Source organism: Monodon monoceros, unplaced genomic scaffold (assembly GCF_005190385.1).
Source record: "Monodon monoceros isolate NGI ecotype Baffin Bay Population unplaced genomic scaffold, NGI_Narwhal_1 Super_Scaffold_16, whole genome shotgun sequence".
NCBI classification, from domain to species: domain Eukaryota; kingdom Metazoa; phylum Chordata; class Mammalia; order Artiodactyla; family Monodontidae; genus Monodon; species Monodon monoceros.
Window position 1 is genome coordinate 13,855,974 of NW_021703772.1, and position 20,807 is coordinate 13,876,780.

At 38.0% G+C, this 20,807-nt stretch overlaps 1 protein-coding gene across 1 annotated transcript in view; it reads left to right on the top strand.

Moving 5' to 3' along the window:
- Window positions 1-2,227: 2,227 nt before the first annotated feature.
- The window catches only part of CUL3 (cullin 3), a 96,786-nt gene continuing 78,206 nt past the window's right edge, over window positions 2,228-20,807 (top strand). The window contains exon 1 of the mRNA XM_029224959.1: window positions 2,228-2,638. Coding sequence (XP_029080792.1) covers window positions 2,573-2,638 — 66 coding nt within the window. The 5' untranslated portion in view covers window positions 2,228-2,572. The remainder of the gene's footprint in view (window positions 2,639-20,807) is intronic.

Sequence of the window (20,807 nt, forward strand, 5' to 3'; positions counted from 1 at the left end):
TTCCTCCATTTCTATGGTTAAAATACTTAACAACAACAAAAAGATAATGAAACTAGTCTCTACTTCCAGTTAATTATTCCTTTTTAATGCTCTTAAACTTGCCAAAATAAAGTTGTCAACCCTAAATTGGTTCCCCAGCTTTTTGAAAAATACTTTATTGGTTTGTGAAATCCAAATAAGATTCATTTTATAAAAGCATACAGCATTTTTAAAGAAACCTACATATTGAATAAAGGACGATAGTGTAACCTGGGCCTTAATTACCCATGATAATAACAGCCAACAAGTTTTGAGTCGGTGCTGAGTACTGCTCTCAGGCCTTTTAAAAATGGTGTTAATCATCTAAATTTCATAGTAGCCCAAGGAGAAAATATTATTTTTATCCCCATCTTACAGATGAGGAACTCTAGACACAAACAGTCCAGTCCTTGCCCCAAAAGACAGAAAATACATCCAGTAAAATGGTAGAGATGGCCCCATATATTCTTAAATTACAAAGAAACTGAGCCATGTGACACTACAACCAATAAAAAAACATTGGTTGTTAATATAGTCTAATGATTATAGAAATGGAGTTTCAGTCAGCATACAGATTATAAACTATCCAAGACTCAGAGTATTTTATATTTAAATCAGAATCCTCCCAATCTTACCTTATCAACAAAATTCTTGACCTATTTTTAGCTTCAGTATTTACACAGATACTGCTTCAAGCAACATCCTTGTTTCTTAAGCTCTGTTCTATTAGCAAATACCAGAAAACAAAACAAGAAAATATGATGTTTCTAATGGGGCATTTCAACCAAGTAGGGGGTGAAAGCACAACACTGGTAAATCTAGCTATCAGGATTAAGCTAATTTAGGGAAAATTCAACCTTATAGCGAACAAATCAAAAGGTATATTTCAGTCCACTTATTTAAAAAAAAAAGTATAAAATACCCAGTTTCCAAATGCTACAAAAGTATTACACTCCAAATTTTTTTTAAAAGGCTTTAAAAAATAAATTTAAAAAGTATTACTACCCTAGCTTTCAAATGTAGGGTCTTATTTAAAATGAGATCACAAACTTTAGTGGGAACTCACATATTCCTCTGCAGTCAGAAATCCAAATATAACATCAATTGGGCAAAGAGATAAATTAGTAAGTATAATCCATAATAAATGAAAAGCAAAACTAGACTTTTTGATCACAATGCCAAAAATTTTTTTCCCCAAGTTATCCGCAAACTGGAATCAAAGACAAAAATTTTGGCTTTCAAAGTCTATCATACTCTTGTAATGGTAAAAATGATTTGGCAGGTTAAGGATAGGTTTCTAATCATCCTATCTTCTACTTAACACCATTTACCAAAATACTGCACTGCGTTAAGGGAGTTGTCTCAATGGCAACGAAAAAGAGATCTTAACACTAATAAGTTCTGGGTCCCTCAGAAAATATCAGTGAATCTAGAGCTTATGCTGTTTAAGGAAATTTTGTGGATTTCCACCCCTCAATCCTGACAGCTGGGGTGTGCACATCCGATCTGAATACTTTGTTAGGCATACAGGAACCGAATTTCTGACACTGCAGGTAACTCCTGCACAAACTCTTCTTTCAACTTTCTGGCATCTGGTCAAGTACCCATCCCTAGTCCACATGCCCTAGAAAAACACAGGAACCAGTTCTAGGACGTGGTTATCCACCTAGCACCCCACGCTCCACCCCAGTCTACTCGCCTCCCGCCCTAGCTCAGCCCACCCCAGCCAGCCCAGCCCGGCGGAGCCGGATCCAGCCTACTACAGTCCTACTGCTCCGGCTCTCCGAACTTCCCCCGCCCACTCCGTCCACGTGAACAGGGACCGCGCCGCGGTCCACCAATCAGCAGCCACCTCGCCCAGGATCCGGTCTCCAACGATCCCCTTTCAAAAAGTCAGCTTACACCTCCCGCCTCAGTCCCGCCCCTTTCCTACCTCCCCGCCCCTCTGGTCCCCCCCACCTCCCCAACTACCGGTTCCCCTCCTCTCCTCCCGTTGCCCCCTCCCGCTCCCAGGCTTCGCCCCGCCCAACCCAGGACAGAGCGCTCGCCCTCTTCTCGCGAGATCTGAGCGTCCCCCGCAGCGGCCGCCCGCTTCCCCTTGTCGTCCTCCCACCCCCCTCCTCCCAATCTCTCCACTCTCCGGCTCTCTTCCCTCCCTCCTCCCCCCTCCACCCTCTGGGCCGGATCTCGTCTCGCTGAGGCGGAGGAGGAGAAGGAGGAGGAGGAGGACGTTCGGCCTGCGCAGTGAGATGTTTGTCCGTCGCCGCCGCCGCCGCCATCGCGGAGGAGCGCGATAAAGGGAGCCGAGCCGGGCGTGAGGGGCATCCCGTGGAGCCGCCGCGCCAGCGCAGCCCCCCAGCCAAGCCCGAGACGCCGGAACCCGAGCCGCCGCCGCCACCGCCGCGGCCGCCCAGGGTCCGGCCAGCTCCCCAGCCCAGCCCGTGGGCCGCGCCGCCGCCCCCAGCGTCGCCCCTCGCCTGCCCGCCCGCCTTAAATGTGACACCGGCGCCTCGGAGTGCGACCCGAAGCCGCCGCCGGGGAGGGGACGAGCACCATGTCGAATCTGAGCAAAGGCACGGGCAGCCGGAAGGACACCAAGATGCGGATCCGGGCCTTTCCGGTGAGTCTCTTCTCGGAGCCTGGGACCCCGGGTTGGGGGCCCGGCCAAGAGCCGCACGCAAGGCCCGGGCTGAACTCCCCCAACAGGCCGCAGGCCCGGCCTCCCCTCCCCCACGCCGCCGGCCGCGGGGCGCTAGCCTTCCCGGCAACTGGGCGGCGCGGGGCCCCGGCGCGGCCGCCCTCCCGGGCCGTTCCCCGCGCCCGTCGCCCGAGTCTGGCGCCGCTCCCCCGCCCCGGAGCTGCGCCTCCGGTCGCCCTGCGGGCGTCGGCTGCGGCTGGGGCCCCTTCGCCGGTCCCAGTTTCTCCCCACGCTCCTGGGGTGTAGGCCCAACCCCTAGTACTCCGCTCCCGCTCGGTTCCCGGGACTCCCAGCCCTGCAGGCATGGGGACTGTCCAAGTCCTTCTTGTTTGGGGTGTGTGTGTAACTTTTCACGTGGGGTTTCGCTGCGGTTGAAAAATCACCCAGCCTAAAAGATGGCCAGCCCAACGATGAGGGGGACTGTCCTCTCCCGCTCTTCCCCTCCTCAGGAAGGGCTATGCCATCCACCTGCCCCCCACGCAGTGACAATGGTTCCACGTAATGCTCCATAGTAACATACCAACAACGTTCTGTGTGTTTACAGCATCTTTTATCCACAAGCTTCCAAAGCACTTGACAAACTCTCTTGTGCAGGAATTGCCTTGCCAATCAAAGGGAAATAAGAGAAAACAAATTGGACGGTTGGTTCTCCATTTCTTAGCCATGGAATCCCAAAAGAATGAGCAGTCACCACCCTGAGTTGCTTTACTCTTAGGGACAGCAAACGTAGTCTGTTTAGAAACTTATTCTTTTTTAGCATTACGTTGAGTCATACCCTTGCAGTGTTTAGTATATGGGGTATAACTTTGGATGTCATATCTGATTCAGATAGCCAATGGCAAGCAATTAAAGTGTACTGTTGGAACAGAGGAGCTGGACATACTTGCTCATGTCGCTACAGTAACAGGTACATGTCAAGACAGACAAACTAGCAATGGAAAAGAAGATTTTAAAACAGTAAAACTAGAGAAAGAACTTGGGTTTCCTTTCTTAGAATCACAAACACAGTATATCATGCAAGGAGGGAAAAGAGGGTTTGTATTCACTTCATGAAGCATGCTTTTTCTAAAGTGTAGTTTGCACTTTAGAGGGAAGACTTATTAATATAATTGTCCTAGTTGAATAAGAAAGCGACCCAGAGAACTTGAGGACCTTTCTGAATTCTTAAAATTTAGAAGAAGGAAATACACCTTATGCAGAACTCTGAAGTTGTAATAACAAATATTAATATCAATGTGAAGAGTCTTCAGGGTTTATGTAAATAAATGTAGGATATACTCAGGAGAATTAAATGTTTTGATGCTTATTAAAGGGATTTTATATCTTTGAAGTTTTTTTTCCTAAGTAATCATGAGAAAGTACAAAGAAAGTGAGAAATGTTGACAGAAGAGAACTGATGAACTTCATGTGCACGTTTTTCCTTATAATGAAACAATGAACTGGGTTTATGATTTTGTGAGTAATGTTAGTTCTCCTGCTAAACCAGTTCTGAATATTTTTAGCAGAATCTAGAATTACTCAGAATTTTAAATAGTTTAATACAAGAATTTTTTAAGAGAAAATTAGCTATTCTTAAAGTCTGAGTTCTTCTAATTCAGATTATTACTAAAATGTGGAGTAGTTCACATCTGACATCAGCTTACTTATGTGGATATTCTGATTAACCAGTTGTACCTTTATGTGTAGTCAACTCATTGATCTCTTGGTTTTGCCTGTTCCTACCTGTTCTTCCATTCCTTCATTCATTCAACAAATATTACTGACGACTGTGTGCCAGGCACTGTCCTAGGGTCTTGGGATATATCAGTATAGCTTGAAAGACCAGTATCCCTCCCTTCTGGATCTTGTATTGTTGGGAGGAAGTGGTGGGAGAGAATTTCATTATTCCTTTAGCTGAAGAGTATAATAGTATGTGACAAGTTACCACATACTACTGAAACTGATTTTTTTTTTAAGCAGCATTATGGTCATGAGCTAGTTTAGACCCTTTCTGTCTAAAACTTGTTGCCCTCTAAGTTTTTCTAAAATCCTTAAATGAAGTTTGTAAGTGGCTAGTGTTTGATATTCAGTACTTAATATCTGCTAATTTTTAAAAGCATTAAGATTTTTTTTTATTTCATAAGTATTAACATCACTCATAAGTAGTTCCTACTGAAAAGAACCATTATATTTTTTAATGTATAACTTTTAAAGTCATATTTCTCTGAACCTTCATTAAGGATGGATACATACCTCAGTGGTGTGGTATTTCACTGATTAATTTGGTAACTGAGTGCTTCTAGACCTTCAGAATTTTTTTTTTTATTCCAGGTTAGCAGTCTTTTACAGAACTATAGTCTCCATGGATTGCTAGTCAGAAGTAGTAAATGCATATTATTCCATAAAGAAAATATTATGTTCATATGTACTCGTGTGTGCATACTTAAAACTATTGTACATTACCATTTGAGATAGTTACTCTAAGGGAAATTACAGTGTAATCGAAAGCCTCAAGTGCTCTTTTCAGAGTGTGTTTTATAAAATTGATGTGTAAAAAGTATAAAAATATGTTTCGGGATTGTTTTGTTTTCATTGCAAAATAGTAAGTGAAGGTACAGGATATTTTGTAAATGTGTAAACCTACTCCAGCTATAGTCCCATCAGTAAAATCAGTTTCTGAGAAATTGGTTCTTTTTAAGGTGGGAAACAATGAAGAGCTTTCTGTACTTATAGATTGGTGATGGAGGAAATATTTATTCCAGTTTGTAAACTTTCCTGCAGTGGACAAAATACATATCATTTCACATCTTTTGGGGTTTTTTGGTACCCAAAGTAACAGCAAGGGCCACAAAACTTTTTTAAGGAAGAAGTCTGTAGTTGGGAAACTTCTGGAAACGATATGGATTTGGACCAAAGAATGCTGCCCCCAGAAGTTCCTGGTCCTCTTTCCTTGCTGTTGCCATGTGTCTCACTCCTGAGCTTTTATTCCACTATGTAGGATTAGTTGCTGTCAGGTGAACCTTTTGTCCTTATCTTTGAAAAGCCATTACTCACCATCTGTACTGTCCACTGTTTGTCCACATGGGCTTGAAAAGCTTGATTGGTTTGGAGGGGATATGGTTGAATGGAAATACTGGTCTCTCCTCTGATTTGCCTTCTTGTCTGAGCCTTCAGAGTTTAGGAGACGTGTTATGAAAGTGATTGTCTTTAGAGTGTGATCTGGAAATGGTTTCAGTTTTTGGTTTATAGAAGCATGCTAAATCATGATAATGAATCTCTGGTTGTGATGTCCACTCCATAGTTCTAGATGAGCTTCACAGAGCACCACCTGTGTGGCGTGAACAGTTAACTGATGTAGAAGTTATTGTTAGATGGAACCCGCAAAATGACTGAGATTAGAAAGAGATGAATTTTAAGATCATTTGTGATGTACTTAAATACTTAAGAGGACAAGAATTTAATGACAAATGGGGACAGTTAATGTTTTTTTTCTTTTTCCTGGCTATAGTGATATTTGCTAGATATGGGGGAACAGCTTTGATCTTCAAAATAGGTTTCTCTTAGGGAAAGTAGTTGTTGCCTAGAACTAGCTGGACTGTACATAGAGAAAGGCTGAATAATAGTTTTGGAAATCACACAGGGCGGGGAATTAACTATAAGTTTGTTTTGCATTCTCTAGTGTTTTGTTACAGAGATGTTATGGAGTAAGATATAACATTCATTAAAGTGTTGCTTTCACTTAGACTGATTTTGTTCTATTTAATGGTTTTAGGACAGTCAGCTGTGTTGTAGCTGTTAGTACCTCTCAGGCTTTAGAAGTTTAAAAATAAAAAGATAAAGTAGTTATCTATAAAAGTGTATATTTTGCGTTATCTCCCTAGAAAGTTCACAGGAGCCAAGAAAATTATTACTGCCAAATTATTAATACTAAAGTTACTGAATTTGAAACAATTTTAGTAGTATAGAATATAATGTGAGAATTTGGCCTTTTAAATAATACACTAGTCACAAAGTCAGTTCTTTCAAACAAAATAGAGAAAGTGTCATTTGTTTGTACATCATTCATTCATTAAATGTAGCTAAGTAATAATAGCATTTCTCTATTTCAACAAGAATATATAATTAAGACTAGAAAAAGTAGTATGTCTTCCCTTTGTGTTATAAATTGGGAGACCTTAGAGATAATTTTTTGCTGTTATCTTTATTCAAGAGTATCTGGGTGTTAACAGTTTTGTTAGATTTTTATAAAAGTTATTGGACAATTTGTAGTTTTAAATAGTGGAACTTTGAAAATAGTTCTTGTTTGTCCATTGTAAAGTCAGCAAAAAAGTAAAAGTGCTACTAGTAAGAAATCACTGAGATAAAACATGAAGTACAGTTAGTGTCTTTCTATTGTGAAAACTATTCAGTAGTAGTCTGTCAAAGCTATGAATTCATTTTAGTAGCTTTTCTAATTAGAAAAGTGATGCATATTCATGATAGAAAATTTAATAGATATCTAAACTTATAAGTAAGGAAATAAATATCACCTGTAACCCTACCACTTGGAAATAAGCCATATTAACATTTTGATGTGTTTCCTTTTAATCTTTCATAAATGTATAAGCACACAGTAAAATTGAGGTACGACCTTTTCATATGCTGCCTTTTAAAAAATATATAGTATCTCACTGTACATTTATTTCCATGTTAAATATATTGAAAACATGATTTTGGATGACTGGATAATACTCTCCAGTACCTTGGCTTATACATTTCCCTACTGACAGGTATTTTGATTGATTCCAGTGAATTCGTATTTTCTCTATTATAAAGAATGCAACTGAGACTATTTAGGCACATAAATATTTGAGCCCATCCATGATTATGGAATTACTGGGCTCGACGTAATTGATACATATTACCAAATGGACCTCCAGAAGGGTAGGAGTAATAATAGTACCACTCACCGAATGCTTATCATATGCCATACAGTTGTTCTCTGTACTTTGCATGTGTAAACTAATTTCATTTGCACAATAGAATACTACTATTATCATCTTTTTTTACCTAAGAGGCCTTGAGAGGTTAAGTAGTTTGCTTAAGATCACTTTGCTTGTAAGTGGCAGAACTAGGGTTCTTTCTAACCTAGGTAGTCTGGCTCTAAAGTGAATGCTTTAAGAGTTAATTACATCTCTCAAGCTTGTAACAGTAATGTCTACCACGTAGCAGTGTCTTAGCTAACATATCTTTAATTTTGTAGGTGAAAAAAATAGTACTTCAATGCTTTATTTTGCATTTCTTTGCCTACTTGTAAGAGTAAAACTATGGATAGTCTGTAGGGAATTTTCATTTAGTTTTACATTAGGGTATTCAACATATGTTTTAGAAGTATGACTAAAAAGTAAAGAGACTGAGAGCATGATAGTTAAGAGGGTGGGCTCTGGACTGTCAGAGTTTGAATGTCAGCTCCACCTCTTTCTAGTTGTGTTATCTTTAACAAGTTACTTAACACTTCTAGCCTCAGTTTTCTCCTCTGTAAAATTAGAATATTTATAAGACCTATCTTACAGGGCTGTTGTGAGATTAAAAAAAAAGTATTAGAACAGGACCTAGCACACAATTAACTATTGTTATACCAACATTTAGCCATGATTATGCCACAGTTTATATATTAAAATTGAATGTTATTTTTGCAAGTAATTTTATTTACTGTACAGTTATTTTAGTGATGCTGCCATTTTTTGGTGCTTACATTTTTAGAACTTACATTTTGAAAAGCTTACAGAATCAATCTGTGAACCACATTAAGAACTCAGTGTCAGGATATAGGTTTGGTACCACTGGGGTGCTTCGAAAGAATGCCACTGGCTCTTGGGTGAGGGGTAGATTCAAAAGAGAAGATCCAATAGTGATTATCACATAATCATCGGAATAAGTATGTAATCTTTCTGGGGTAACTTTATTGAAGGAGTAAACACTCATTTGGTGTGTACATTCTAATATGTACATTAAGTGTTTATCTAAAAATACATTTTGTTTTTATTTCCTTCCTTTTTTTCTTCCACGCTCTTTTTTGTTTCACTCATGAACTAGGCTGCGGTCCCTGCCCAAAGCTTATACCAGACACCCTTTTGAACCTGGAAGTGCTTAGCATAGTGTTAGACACAGTGTGGGTGGTTAGTGAATGACCGATTAAATGCGAAACTAGTCCTTTAAGACAAACCATAGAAATTCATTACTTAGGTAAATCGATGCAGGTAGTGCTCCAAAATGTTTGAACTCTTTTCAGCTGTAAGTGAAGTCTTAATTTGTAGGTCATTAATGATCATGTGGCACTTCCCTTAAAGGTTAGTCAGTCTAATCTCCTGAAACTGTAATGACTTGAAAGTAAAGGTAGTATGTACTGGCAGTAACCTTGGATTGGCGTGTCAGAAGACTTAATCTCTGGCCTAGTCTTTTCTGTTTACTAGCTGTACTCTACGTTTTTTCCTTCCACCATGACACCTTCCTCCCAGCCTGTTAACTATACATGGTGATCCCCTACTTCCATTGCAGGTTGGCTACCCTGTATCATCAGCCTGTTCTGTGAATTCTTTTCATCTGAAATTTACCTTTGCCCTGAGGATACAGGCTTATATTCTTGAATTGAGGTGTCTTTTTTCCTTATAATCCTTGAATCACTGGGCCCAGATGCCATTCATTGCCACATCCGTGATCCTCTTGTGTCTTGGGCCCTCGTGAACTATTCTTTTGAGTGCTTCTTGTGACCATCTCCTAACTTCGTACATATGCTCCCTCAGTCACTGAAGACTTCAATACCTTATTCACAGACATTCTCTGTAGCTTAAATTGTAACTTTATCCAGTGCATGTGGGCAGAGTCATTCTTCTATTCATTCTAAAGTATATTTATTGTGTGTTCCTACTAGAGGTCTGGCACTAAATATACAGTGATGATCAAACAGATCTGGCCTCTTCTGTATTACAGTGATCTTCACTTTGTCTTGGAGCTCGTCATCCCGCTACTTTAGAAATCTTAAACTTCAATATTACATTGTATCCTAGCTCTTTCATTTATTAGATGTAGGACTTGAGCAAGTCACTTAACTTCTGCCTGTGTTCTCTCTTTTGTAAAAGGGAGAAAACAATATAGTACCTACCTCATAAGATGGTTGTAAGGATAGAGTTAATACATATAAAGCTCTTAGTGTCTGGCACATAGTAAGCATTATAAATAAATACAAACTGTTATTATTTCATTATTCTATCCTACTTGTTGCTTGTTTCTTTCTCACATTAAATGTGCTCTTGGATTTCAAGAAGACCCCTTGCATTCTCCCAGGCTGTGGCGCCTGTTGCTAGTTGCCCCTTCTTTCCTACTGCCTCCCCAGAGCGAGGCCAGAAATATCAGCAAAAAGCATCTTGAACCATTCCATTCATCTGCCTTCACTGCTCATATTTTTTAGACTATTGTGCACTCCTGGAGAAAATTCCAAGACTGTGGTCTCCAAGCTAGTTGGACTGTCAGTGCCTCTGGGCAATATTTTTGTGTCCCTGGTAAACTCCCTCTCCCCTTTCCTGCATGAGCTATTTCAGACTTTAATCACTGTCCTTAAGCTCTTTATTGAGAGTTCTCTGATCTCTCTTTTTCAGGAAACTTAACTACTAAAGTTATCTTGTGTAAGTTCCTTCAGCTTGCTTCTCTTTCAGTTATATTCATTAACCTGTATCTTTACTCATTCTCAGCTCCTTCCCTTGGGTCTCAGAGAAGGAAGATGTTCCTTTTTCTGTCTTCCCTACCATGGTAACTACCATACCATCTCCCTTCATAGCCAAAATTCTTCAAATAGTCAGTATCTCCTTTATTAGAACATGATTTTCTTTAGAGGAGGCAGCAGGTCTTTTTGTATTGATCTTTGTCAGTGCTGCACAGTAGTAGCCAACAATGTTGAATGAATAAACTGACAAGACTCTGGTTTGTTTTCTCATCTTTAAGATGGGAACTATGGCAATCTTTCTCACAGGTTAATTGTGAGGGTTAAAAGAAATAATGTCAGAAAGTGCTTGCTAATAAACAGTGGCATCATTGAGACAGTTAAAATGATTTTCTAATCATAAAGTTAGTATTTTCAAGTAAAAGTAATATGTTTCATGTAGGACATTTATTTTGAAACTCTTATAGGGTCTCCAGGACCTAGGAGGAGTGGAGTAGGTATCTTCAGAAGTTTCCCTCTCTAGTCATTTAGAGCAGTTTGTACATTGCTCTATGTGTAGAAGATTTCTTTTTAAAAAGTTCTCTAACTATTGCTTTAAAATCACTGTCATTAATCAAGCCTTTTCAAAGTTGAGGAGAGTCCTACTTTCCCAAGTTGGTAACATTAACCAACTGAGAAATTGAGAACTGATCCTGTAGTTGTTGTAACCACTAATCCAGACCTTTTGCTGCTAGAAGAGCTTTTGCTCTTTATTTTTTTAAGTCAATTTTAAAGTTGAAAATTAAGTAAAATTTCTTAATTTGACTTCCATTTATCTAGTGATCATTGAGAAAGGAATGGACCTGAATTTGCTCTTTAAATGAGAAAGGTTACTGCTAAGAAAATGAATAAAGACTTCAAAGGGATATCTTTTACCTACTTTAAGAAAATACAAGATTCCTTAGAGACGGTTTTCTATAAAAGCAAGCCGTTCTTGCTAAGAGGAATGCTTTAACGTACTGATTGCAAGTCATCCTTACCTAAAGCAGCTCTTAACTGAGCAACACTTAGCCTCTTCTATTTGCCCTGTCCTCTTGAAAGTAATCATGAAAAATTCTTTTTCTCCTTCCCTTTTCAATTTATTTAATAGTATGAGAAGTTGCTTTATAAGATGAGTAACTACAACTTGTTCAGTGTCTACCTTGTGTTAGGCTCTTTGAACTATAATTATCTCAAATTCTCAGAACAATCTTTAGATGTTACTTCTGTTTTAAATCTCTCCTGGGGCTCAGAGAGACATAGTAAAATATGTGTATTACATATATACCTATGGAAGGACAGAGCTGGAATTCAGATCCCAGGTGTATCTGTCTCAGAAATTCATGTTCTTTTCATTACACCACACTGCCTTAATTATATTCCGTTAAGAATTTGCTAGATTCTGAAATATTTACTTTCATAATAGGAATATATTGGAAAGTTAATTCTAAGCTTGCCGTTTAAATGATTACCCAGGGACGGATCTAGGGCCCCTGAAGCTTATACACTGCAGTACTCTCTTTATAAAAAGGATTCAAAATTAGTTTCCAGATCTTGGAAGGAGCTTTTGCAAGCTTTAAACCTCACTAGATTCAAAGTATATGCACCTCTCATAAGAGAATACATGTTATAAAAACTTTGAATACATGTTATAAAAACTTTGAATCGATGGATGCCTGTGTTGTTCAGTAAAATTTTAATATATAAATTGCTTAAGGGAGTCATAGTGTGTATTGAATAAAGCAGTCAAAATCATAACCAATAGGAAGGATATATTAGTTGACGTATTTCTTAGTTAACACTTTCCTTTTTAAGTTAAAGACTGATAGTACACATTTTTAAACTTTTTTCAATTAGAAATTTATCTTGTAAATATATGTTTAGGGCTTCCCTGGTGGCGCAGTGGTTGAGAGTCCGCCTGCCGATGCAGGGGACACGGGTTCATGCCCCGGTCCGGGAAGATCCCACATGCCGCGGAGCGGCTGGGCCCGTGAGCCATGGCCGCTGAGCCTGCACGTCCAGAGCCTGTGCTCCGCAATGGGAGAGGCCACAACAGTGAGAGGCCCGCATAGCGCCAAAAAAAAAAAATATATATATATATGTTTAGAGAAAAGTGATTTTATGTCTTTCAGAATGTATTAAGAAGTAGTAGGTTAAACAATGAAATGAATTTTGAAGTACGAAGATCAGGTAGTTTAAAATAAGCAAATGAGACATGAAAGAAGTGTATTATTTTGATGAACGTTATCATTAGCCAAAAAAACAAGTAATTTATTTGCTCCTATTTGTTTTCATATTTTAATTTTTAAGAGCCAGAAAGGACTTTAGAGAGAATATGTTCTAATCTTATTTAATACATGGGGAAGTGGAGAACTGGAGAGGGTGATTTTACCCAAAGGATACTTACAGCTTGAATTTATGGAAGAACCATGACTAAAAGCCTGATTTCTGGTTAAAAGCTCTTTTCTCTAGACCAAACTGAAATAAGCATAAAGCCTTAATAATTCAGTGTTAATATTAGCCTGTTAATTATAAATTGATTTTGTAATATCAGACACTCAGGTGATTTGAGTTGACATGGTGTAACGGAAGGGTCCTTAGCTCAGGACACATGGATTCCTTCATTGCTCTAACTAGCTGAGTGATCGTGGATAAGCTACTTAGCTTCAGTTTCTTCATTTGTAAAATGAAGAGATTTTAATTTGGGGTTTTCTTAGGCTTATTTCCACTCTTAAAATTTCAGTCTAGAAAGCGAATGCTGGTGTGTTCTCCTTTGCTCTAAAACATTTTGTGATGTTGCAAATGTCACCTATCTTTTCAACCTTAGAATAAGAATGGTATATTTCAGTGGTGATGATTAAATGCTAATATGAAGCAGTGGAAAAGTTAGCTATGTTCTTACATACTTCTTTTTGTGTAAGTTGGTAGTTTTAGAGAAATTTTGAGATTTGATGTCAGATTTTTGTAATAATTTTATGTTATAGGCCTTTTGCTGTCATATCACATTTAGTTTATGGTTAGGTTCATTCAAAGACAGAGCTAACTGGCAATTCGTATTGTTTTACATGTTTTTTTCTCTTTGGAGTGTGTGTAGCTGATTCTGGTATAAACTACTTTGTTATTGTCCAACAGTTTTATACATCTTTACACTTTATCATAGTTTTAGAAAAACTGGGTTTATCCATTTCAAAAAAAAAATAGCGACGTAAGCTAAAGAGAACAAAGTATTGTCATTTTTATTAAAATTCATAGTTTTAGATTGTAGGATAGAAATATGGAACTCAAACATGCACTTAGATATGAAGTATTTTTTGTCTGTAGCATTACTACTACTGCTTGAGATTCCATCCAAAAATATATGATTCTTGCTTTTCTATTATTTTTGTTTTCCAGATGAATGTTTAAGAGCTAGTTTATACACGAGCCCTTACTATTATTGGGATTTAATAGTATATTGAGAAATACAGCAAATGTTTTTATAATTTTAAAGTGTTGATCTTACAGATGTGATAACTAATCTTCTTAATAGGGAGAGTCTCTATGTTTGAAGAGTTCTAGTCAAGATGAATATTGTATTCTCTGGGTAAAACGTGTTTCAGGGTGCCAATAACATCTCTTTATATCAGCGAAAATAGCACCAATAGGAGAGTGACAAACTTCTTGACTCAGGGAGAATACTTATGATTGCATATTATTTTTTGTGGTCATCATCAGACTATGAAATGTTACATATACATTTTTTCACATATGCGAAGATCATTCACAGAGATATCATTGAAAGAATATTGTTAGTACTCTTAAGTCAGTTGTGACTTAACTGAACTTTAACAGGCTAATGTGAAAGCTTGAACTTAGTCTTTGAAAGAAATGTTCCAGATTTTTAAATTGATTTTTGAACAGCCTACTCATGTTGAGAACTGAAATGCAGATTATAATAATTGAACCGTCTGTTGATGATTTAACTTTCTCATTGTAAATGTTACTGTTCTGTAATTTAGTGATATTAGAGGCCAGTTGAGTGTAGCTCAGCCTTAATTTGTGATTTCATAGCATTTTCCCTGGCTACTGTGCTTTTTTCTAATTGATAATTGTCATTATCAGTCATTACTTTTGGCAGCACAATTCCAGCACAGAAGGCTGTATGTTTCTTCCTTGTAGTAAAGAAAAAGAAATTTATTGAGCAAGTGATGTGTGTCGGATGCTTTCACAAACTTTCTTAATTGCCACACAATACACCATCTTCTCCCATTTCTCTTGTTACAAGCAGATGAGGAAAGTGAAGTTTGGAAGGTTAAATAACTTGCCCAGAATCTGAATGTGTCCCACTGGGCTGTTTCCTCAAAGCTTGGATCTTTGGCTATCTTTTGATGGTTGAGGATGTTTAAAAATTAACTGATGAATAAATGGGATTATTGGAGACGTCATAAGTCATTGTGTAGCCATTGGTCATCAAATAGGTTCATCATCATTACTAACTCTTAATGGGACTGCATTCAAATCAACTAAGAATCATAACATGTATTAAAAAGGATACAATAAAATAAGGGAACAGAGACTTGATATTAGTCTAAGGTGCTTATAATCTGGGAGGGAACTTCCTTACAAAATTTATGGCTTAGTTGTATTTATCTAGAATATTGCCATTCCTCAGATATTTGTACCAAAACAGCTTTTTTGAGGCTGAAGCTCAAAATTACGATCAAGCATTTTTCCTTGTTTATTTTTTTTCTAGCTGTGTCATTCTGAATTGCCTGGAATTTCAAATTCTCACCCTTTTCCCCCACCCACCCTGTTCTAAATTTCTTGTAGAAAATTATTCACAGGGGACTAAAGACTTCTTGTCCTTTGTGTGTAGTGGATGTGAAAAGTACAGTTCTCTTCCTTTTAGTTTTAATTGGCTCATGCTGTAGTTCTCCAGCTCTCAGTAATTACAGAACCTTCAAGATGTGTAAGTGTATAATAGACTGACATCCTTTTAAATGCAGCATTTTGAAGGCTTATGTTTTTATATCTTTTAAGTAATGTAGATGAAGAACCAGAGATGTTTGTGAAAGAAAAGATTGTTAGTGTTATTTTTGTTATTGATACTTACTAATGAGGGGATTATAATCCTGGATTGGGGACAGGGAAGTGGGCAAAAGTCACGTTTAAAAAATAAAGTCTTGTTTGGTTTCTAAGAGGTCTCACTAAACCATGGACATTTAAGAATACTCAATTATATCTTTCCTTTGAAAAAGAGCTTTTGTTTCTTTTCTTGCTAAATGAATTTACTTTGCTGAACACTTTGTAACTTGAGCTTGTTGGGGAAAGATGCAGTATATATCTAAAATAAGCAGACATTAAATGTTTGTGTATATATGTATGTGTGCATTTTATCATTTTATTGTTTTGCTGAAGCATTGTTACCAGATCCCTTCCTGAGTGTATTTGTAGTTATTGCAACCTGAGTAAGTCAGTTTCATCAATGGGATTAAAATCCTGCTCAAATACTTTGGAGTATTACTTTAAAGTGTTAGGGCTTTTAAATGACTGTGAGTGAAGTCTAGAGTGATGTTTTTAATGGTTAACATTGATGACTTAGAGTTTATCATCTAGTCCTTTTAACTTTCATTGACAGTTAATGTTGTATTCTCTATCAAGGATAGGTGAGAAATTCACCCATCAATTAATCAGTAATGTAATTATTTTGCCACTGCTCATTTGATGCCAGGACCAAAGCGGGTATGTAGCAAATGTACTTGAAGCCTGTTTCCTTGGGTGTATTGTTTTTGGACTTATTTGATTTAGGGAAAGACTGTAACTTGTAGATCTCCTCCTGAATAGCCTTTTTTTATCCACTATTTTCCTCCTAGTTAACATTTATTAATAAAGTTAATGATTAAGCAGCCTTTTGAAGCATTTAGTTAGGTGAATGTGAAAATACTACTTGATATATGAAATTTGAGAGTCTTTTGCTTGTACATTATTGTACTTTATTTCTGTTTGGAAAATATATTTTTATTTTAAAATTACATTAATCGTTACATAAACACGTTAAATATTTTTCAGTATCATTGTGCTTGGTAATTCAAATGTTCATGTTTTCAAAATTGCATTGGTATAACATAGGTAAAACAACATTCCCCAGACATTTGTTTATGGCCTTCTAAGTAACATTGAAGAAAAATGCACAATCCCTCAACTATCTCATAGTCTAATGGAGGAAAAAGATTCACAAACAGATAATTATGCAGCAGTATGGTAGTGTAGTGATAGATATAACCTGAGTATTATGAAAGAGCTGAGAAAGAGTTGTTAGCTTTGCTTGAGGAGGTCAGGGAAGGATTTTTGGAGGATGTGACACCTGAGCTGTGTTCAGAAGCTATGTAAAGAATCAAAGAGGCAGAAGAGGGGTGTATAAAGAAGACATGAGAGGGTGGTGTGTGGAGGGGAGGTGTGACAGTGGACAGGAATAACCACTGGTTTAATGTTGCCAGGAAGTGAATGTAAGATAGGTAGTAGTTAGTGAAAGATGAAGTTAGAGAAGTAGGCATAGACTGACTAGATCATGAAGTGTTATGTTCCCTTTTAAAGCACACCCCCCCCAGTTGCTGATGAGAGGTGGGTTTTGAACAGGGGTGTTATGCTGATTTGGTTATTTTAATGATTTTGAGGAAGATGGATTCCAAGAGGTTATTAGAGTTCACGGTGGCTGGAAGGCTGTTGCAGTAATCTAGATGAAAGTTTTAGGGCAACAGTATTCAGGATGAAAGATTGGGGGCATATTTGAGAAATCTCTTGGGCCTGATGTTGGTAGCACTTGATGATTGGATGAGAAAGGGATGAGAGAGAGGAAAGAAGAAAAGTTAAGGCTTACGCTTCTAGCTTGTGTAACTAGGTGGTTTGTGTTGCCGCTACTGAATTAGAGAATACAGAAAGACGATTTGGGTGTGTTTGGAGAGTGAGTTTACCAGAAATTTTGGACATGATAAGTTTGATATGTGTCTGGAAAATTTGGTTGGGCATATCCAGCAGGTGGTTGAATACAGTAGTTAAGGCTTTGGGGGAACTTCTGGGCTGGCAGTATAGATTTGGGAGCAATTAACATGTAAGCCAGTAATTTATCTTCTTTGAGATGAGGACCAAACTTCTTGGGAAATCTGATAAGAGCTAGTGACCCACCATCCAGAAAAGAAGTGCACACACATTATATTTGCAAAATTTTATATGCAGTTTTAGGAGGCTCCAGAATCCCTTGCCAATCTAGAGCCTTGTAAATTTTAGAACCCTAGAAGTATATATATATAGTAGTTGTAACTATGATAATGAATGGAAGTGCAGCCAGTGTAGAGTGAAAAGAAGAACCAAGGGCAGAGCTCTGGGGATTAAAATGATTTAAATGACACTGGAAGAATAGGAGATATGAAGTAGGGGAATATTGTTTCTGAAAGAAGGCTACATTTTACTGACTTTCATTTAGCATAGTTGTCCTCTTAAGGTACTTTTGTTTTAGCTGTTTATTTGCTAAGCCTAAACACTATTTTTTTTCCTGACATTTGATGCCCATAGATGAGAGTTCAAGAGATTCTGTCAGTTATTCAGCATGTGAGGGATTATACCGTAGTCCCTCGCTCTCCATGGGGGATTGGTTATAGGACCTCTTCAGATACCAAAATCTGAGGATGCTCAAGTCCCTTACATAAAATGGCATAGTACAGTCAACCCTGTATCTGCGAGTTCCATGGATATGGAAGGCTGACTGCACTGTGCCCTGGGCTGGGCTGGATTCTACTGACATTTGCATTTAATCCTCTTGATAGTCTTTTTGAGATAGGTATTGTTATTAAACCCACTTTTTTACAAGTGAGGAAATAAAGGTTTAGAAGAATTAAGTAATTTGCCCAAGGTTGCGTGGCTTATGAATGTAGCAGAGCCATGACGCAAATCCAGGCCTGTCAGACAGCAAAATCTATACTTTCTACTAATATACTGTACTGTGTTTACCAAGGTAATCAGTGATTATACTGTAATATTACTTTACCCTATTAGCACAGTGGGATGGGAGGTGAGTTCAGTGGTTTGTACTGGATTTGAGAATATGAATTCCGATTCCAGCTCTGTGATTTTGGGTAAGTCATTTAATCTCTCTCGGTCTATTTTGTTCTCCTTTGTTTGAACATTTTTATACCGGAGCAATCACCAGAAGAAACATTTTTGCTCTCTGTCTTCATTTCTATCTATAAAGCACAAATACTGAGGAAAATACTACATACCATCTTGGATTTTAAAATAATGCTTGATTTATATATGTGAGAAATGATTCTTTTATTACAATGTAAGAGTATTTGTACAATATTTGAAGCCTCTTAGTTTATATCTTTAAAATACTTTAGTTTCTAATAGAAAATTTAGTAATTCATGCTGAGTAGAGACGTTTTTGTATGTTTTCTAGCTTTCATGGGATCTTATGTTACAGAGCCTGAAAAGATCATTTGAAGTTTTTGCTCAACTATTAGCAGTATAGTTATCTCTGGAGTTTTTAGTCCGCATTAACTTTACTCTTCTGAAATCGGTTTGAACGTTCTGCTTTATATGTTCGTTGTTTAACCGCAGGGATGGTGTCTTAGCCTGCTTTATTGTAACCTCTACATATGCTGTCAGCAAACTAAAACCACATTGCACATACATGGAGTATTTGAGGCCATCATTATCACGTTGTCTTGTGGGCTTTATTTGTGAAAAGTTGTAAATAGCAACATCTTATTTATATTTTATATGGATGGCATCCTCTGTATGAGAATATCTGATAAAAATAGGTAGTAGTTTAGATGTAAGGGTAAATTCTCTTAAGGCCATTTCAGAGAAGTCTCTGATAGTCCTGGATTTGAATAATATTTGAGTAACAGGAAAGAAGTTGTTTTCTAAAGAGTTCCTTTTTAAGCTCTCCAGAAAAGATCAGAATAAGACGACTCAGTTTGAGTCATCTGCTTAAGAATCCTCTTGATTGGGAGTTGAGCTTGTTTGACTGAATGAACTGTTTTGCCTACCTACTTCTTCCTCTTTCACATTCACACTCATTGTACAGGACTTGGAGAGGATTCTTTTTTTTTAACCACTTTATTGAGGTAAGCTGTACATATTTAATGTATGCAACTTGATGAGTTTGGAGGTAAGTATTCATTTGTGAAGCCATCACAATCTATGCAATAAACATATCCATCACCTCCAAAACTTTCTAGCTGGAGAGGATTTTTTTAGCTTGGTATCTTTTATCCATTTCGGGTCAGAAGTGTGCATGAATCTGATGAGTAATTGATGCAGTGTTTCCCTGGTTGTGAACGTGGAACTTGTAGGTTTTCTGAGCATGAAGAGGGCCGCTTAGTCAGATTAGTAGAAAATCAATCAGCAGGTGTAAGTGCTTGTTGTATGCCAGCTATTATTTTAGTGGCTGAGGTTATTCAGCAGTGATGAAAATCCCTGCCTTCATGGAGCTGACATTTGACTGGGAGGAGAGAGGCCAGGAAAAGAAGTAATGTGAGGTTGGAATTTGAGGGTCACTAGTAGGAGGAGGCTGCTCTTGTAAATAGAGTAGCTAGTTAAAGCTTTATTTTAAGGCGACAGTTGAGCAGAGTTTTGAGGTTGATCAGTGAATGAGCCACTTAGGTATCTTGGGGAAGAGCATTCCAGACAGAGAGAGTAGCAAATACCAACTTGAAGTGAACTTGTTTGCCATATTCCAAGGAGTAAGTAGGAGGCTGGTGGGGCTGGAGCAGAGAGAGCAAGGAGGAAGAATAGATGAAGTCAGAGAGATTATCAGGTCGAATAAGGCTTTGTAGAATAGCGTAAGGACTCTGACTTTAACTGCAGGAGAAATGAGAAGTCACCGAGGGTTGTGAGCTGCCGAGTGACATGATTTGGTTTGTTTTCAGAAGGTCACTCTGATTGCTCTATGATATTGGGCCAAGAGCAGAAACAAAGACCAGTTAGGAGGCTGTTGTAATAATCTGAGAGATAATGGTGGTTTAGGAGCAGTGGAAGAAATGAGGAATTAGGTTCTGGGTACATTTTGAAGGTAGAGACAACAGAATTGCCTTTTGTTTTACAAGTGAAGTGAGAGACTAAAGAGGACTTGATTACAGACTTTTTGGCCTTAGCAACTGGAAGGATGGAGTGGATATCTGCTCAGTTGGAGAAGACTGCAGGGGAAGCCAACTTAGGGGAAAAGATTAGGCTTTCTGTTCTAGACTTGATTGAGATGCCTAGTAGATTTTCAAGTAGAAATATTGAGTAGGTAGCCGAACATAAGACTCTGGTGGTGAGGGCTCCAAACAGGTTATATAAATTTTGAGGTTAACTTAAAGCCATGAGACCAGATGAGTTAACTTCACCTAAAAGCCAAGCGTGGATAGGTAAGAGGTT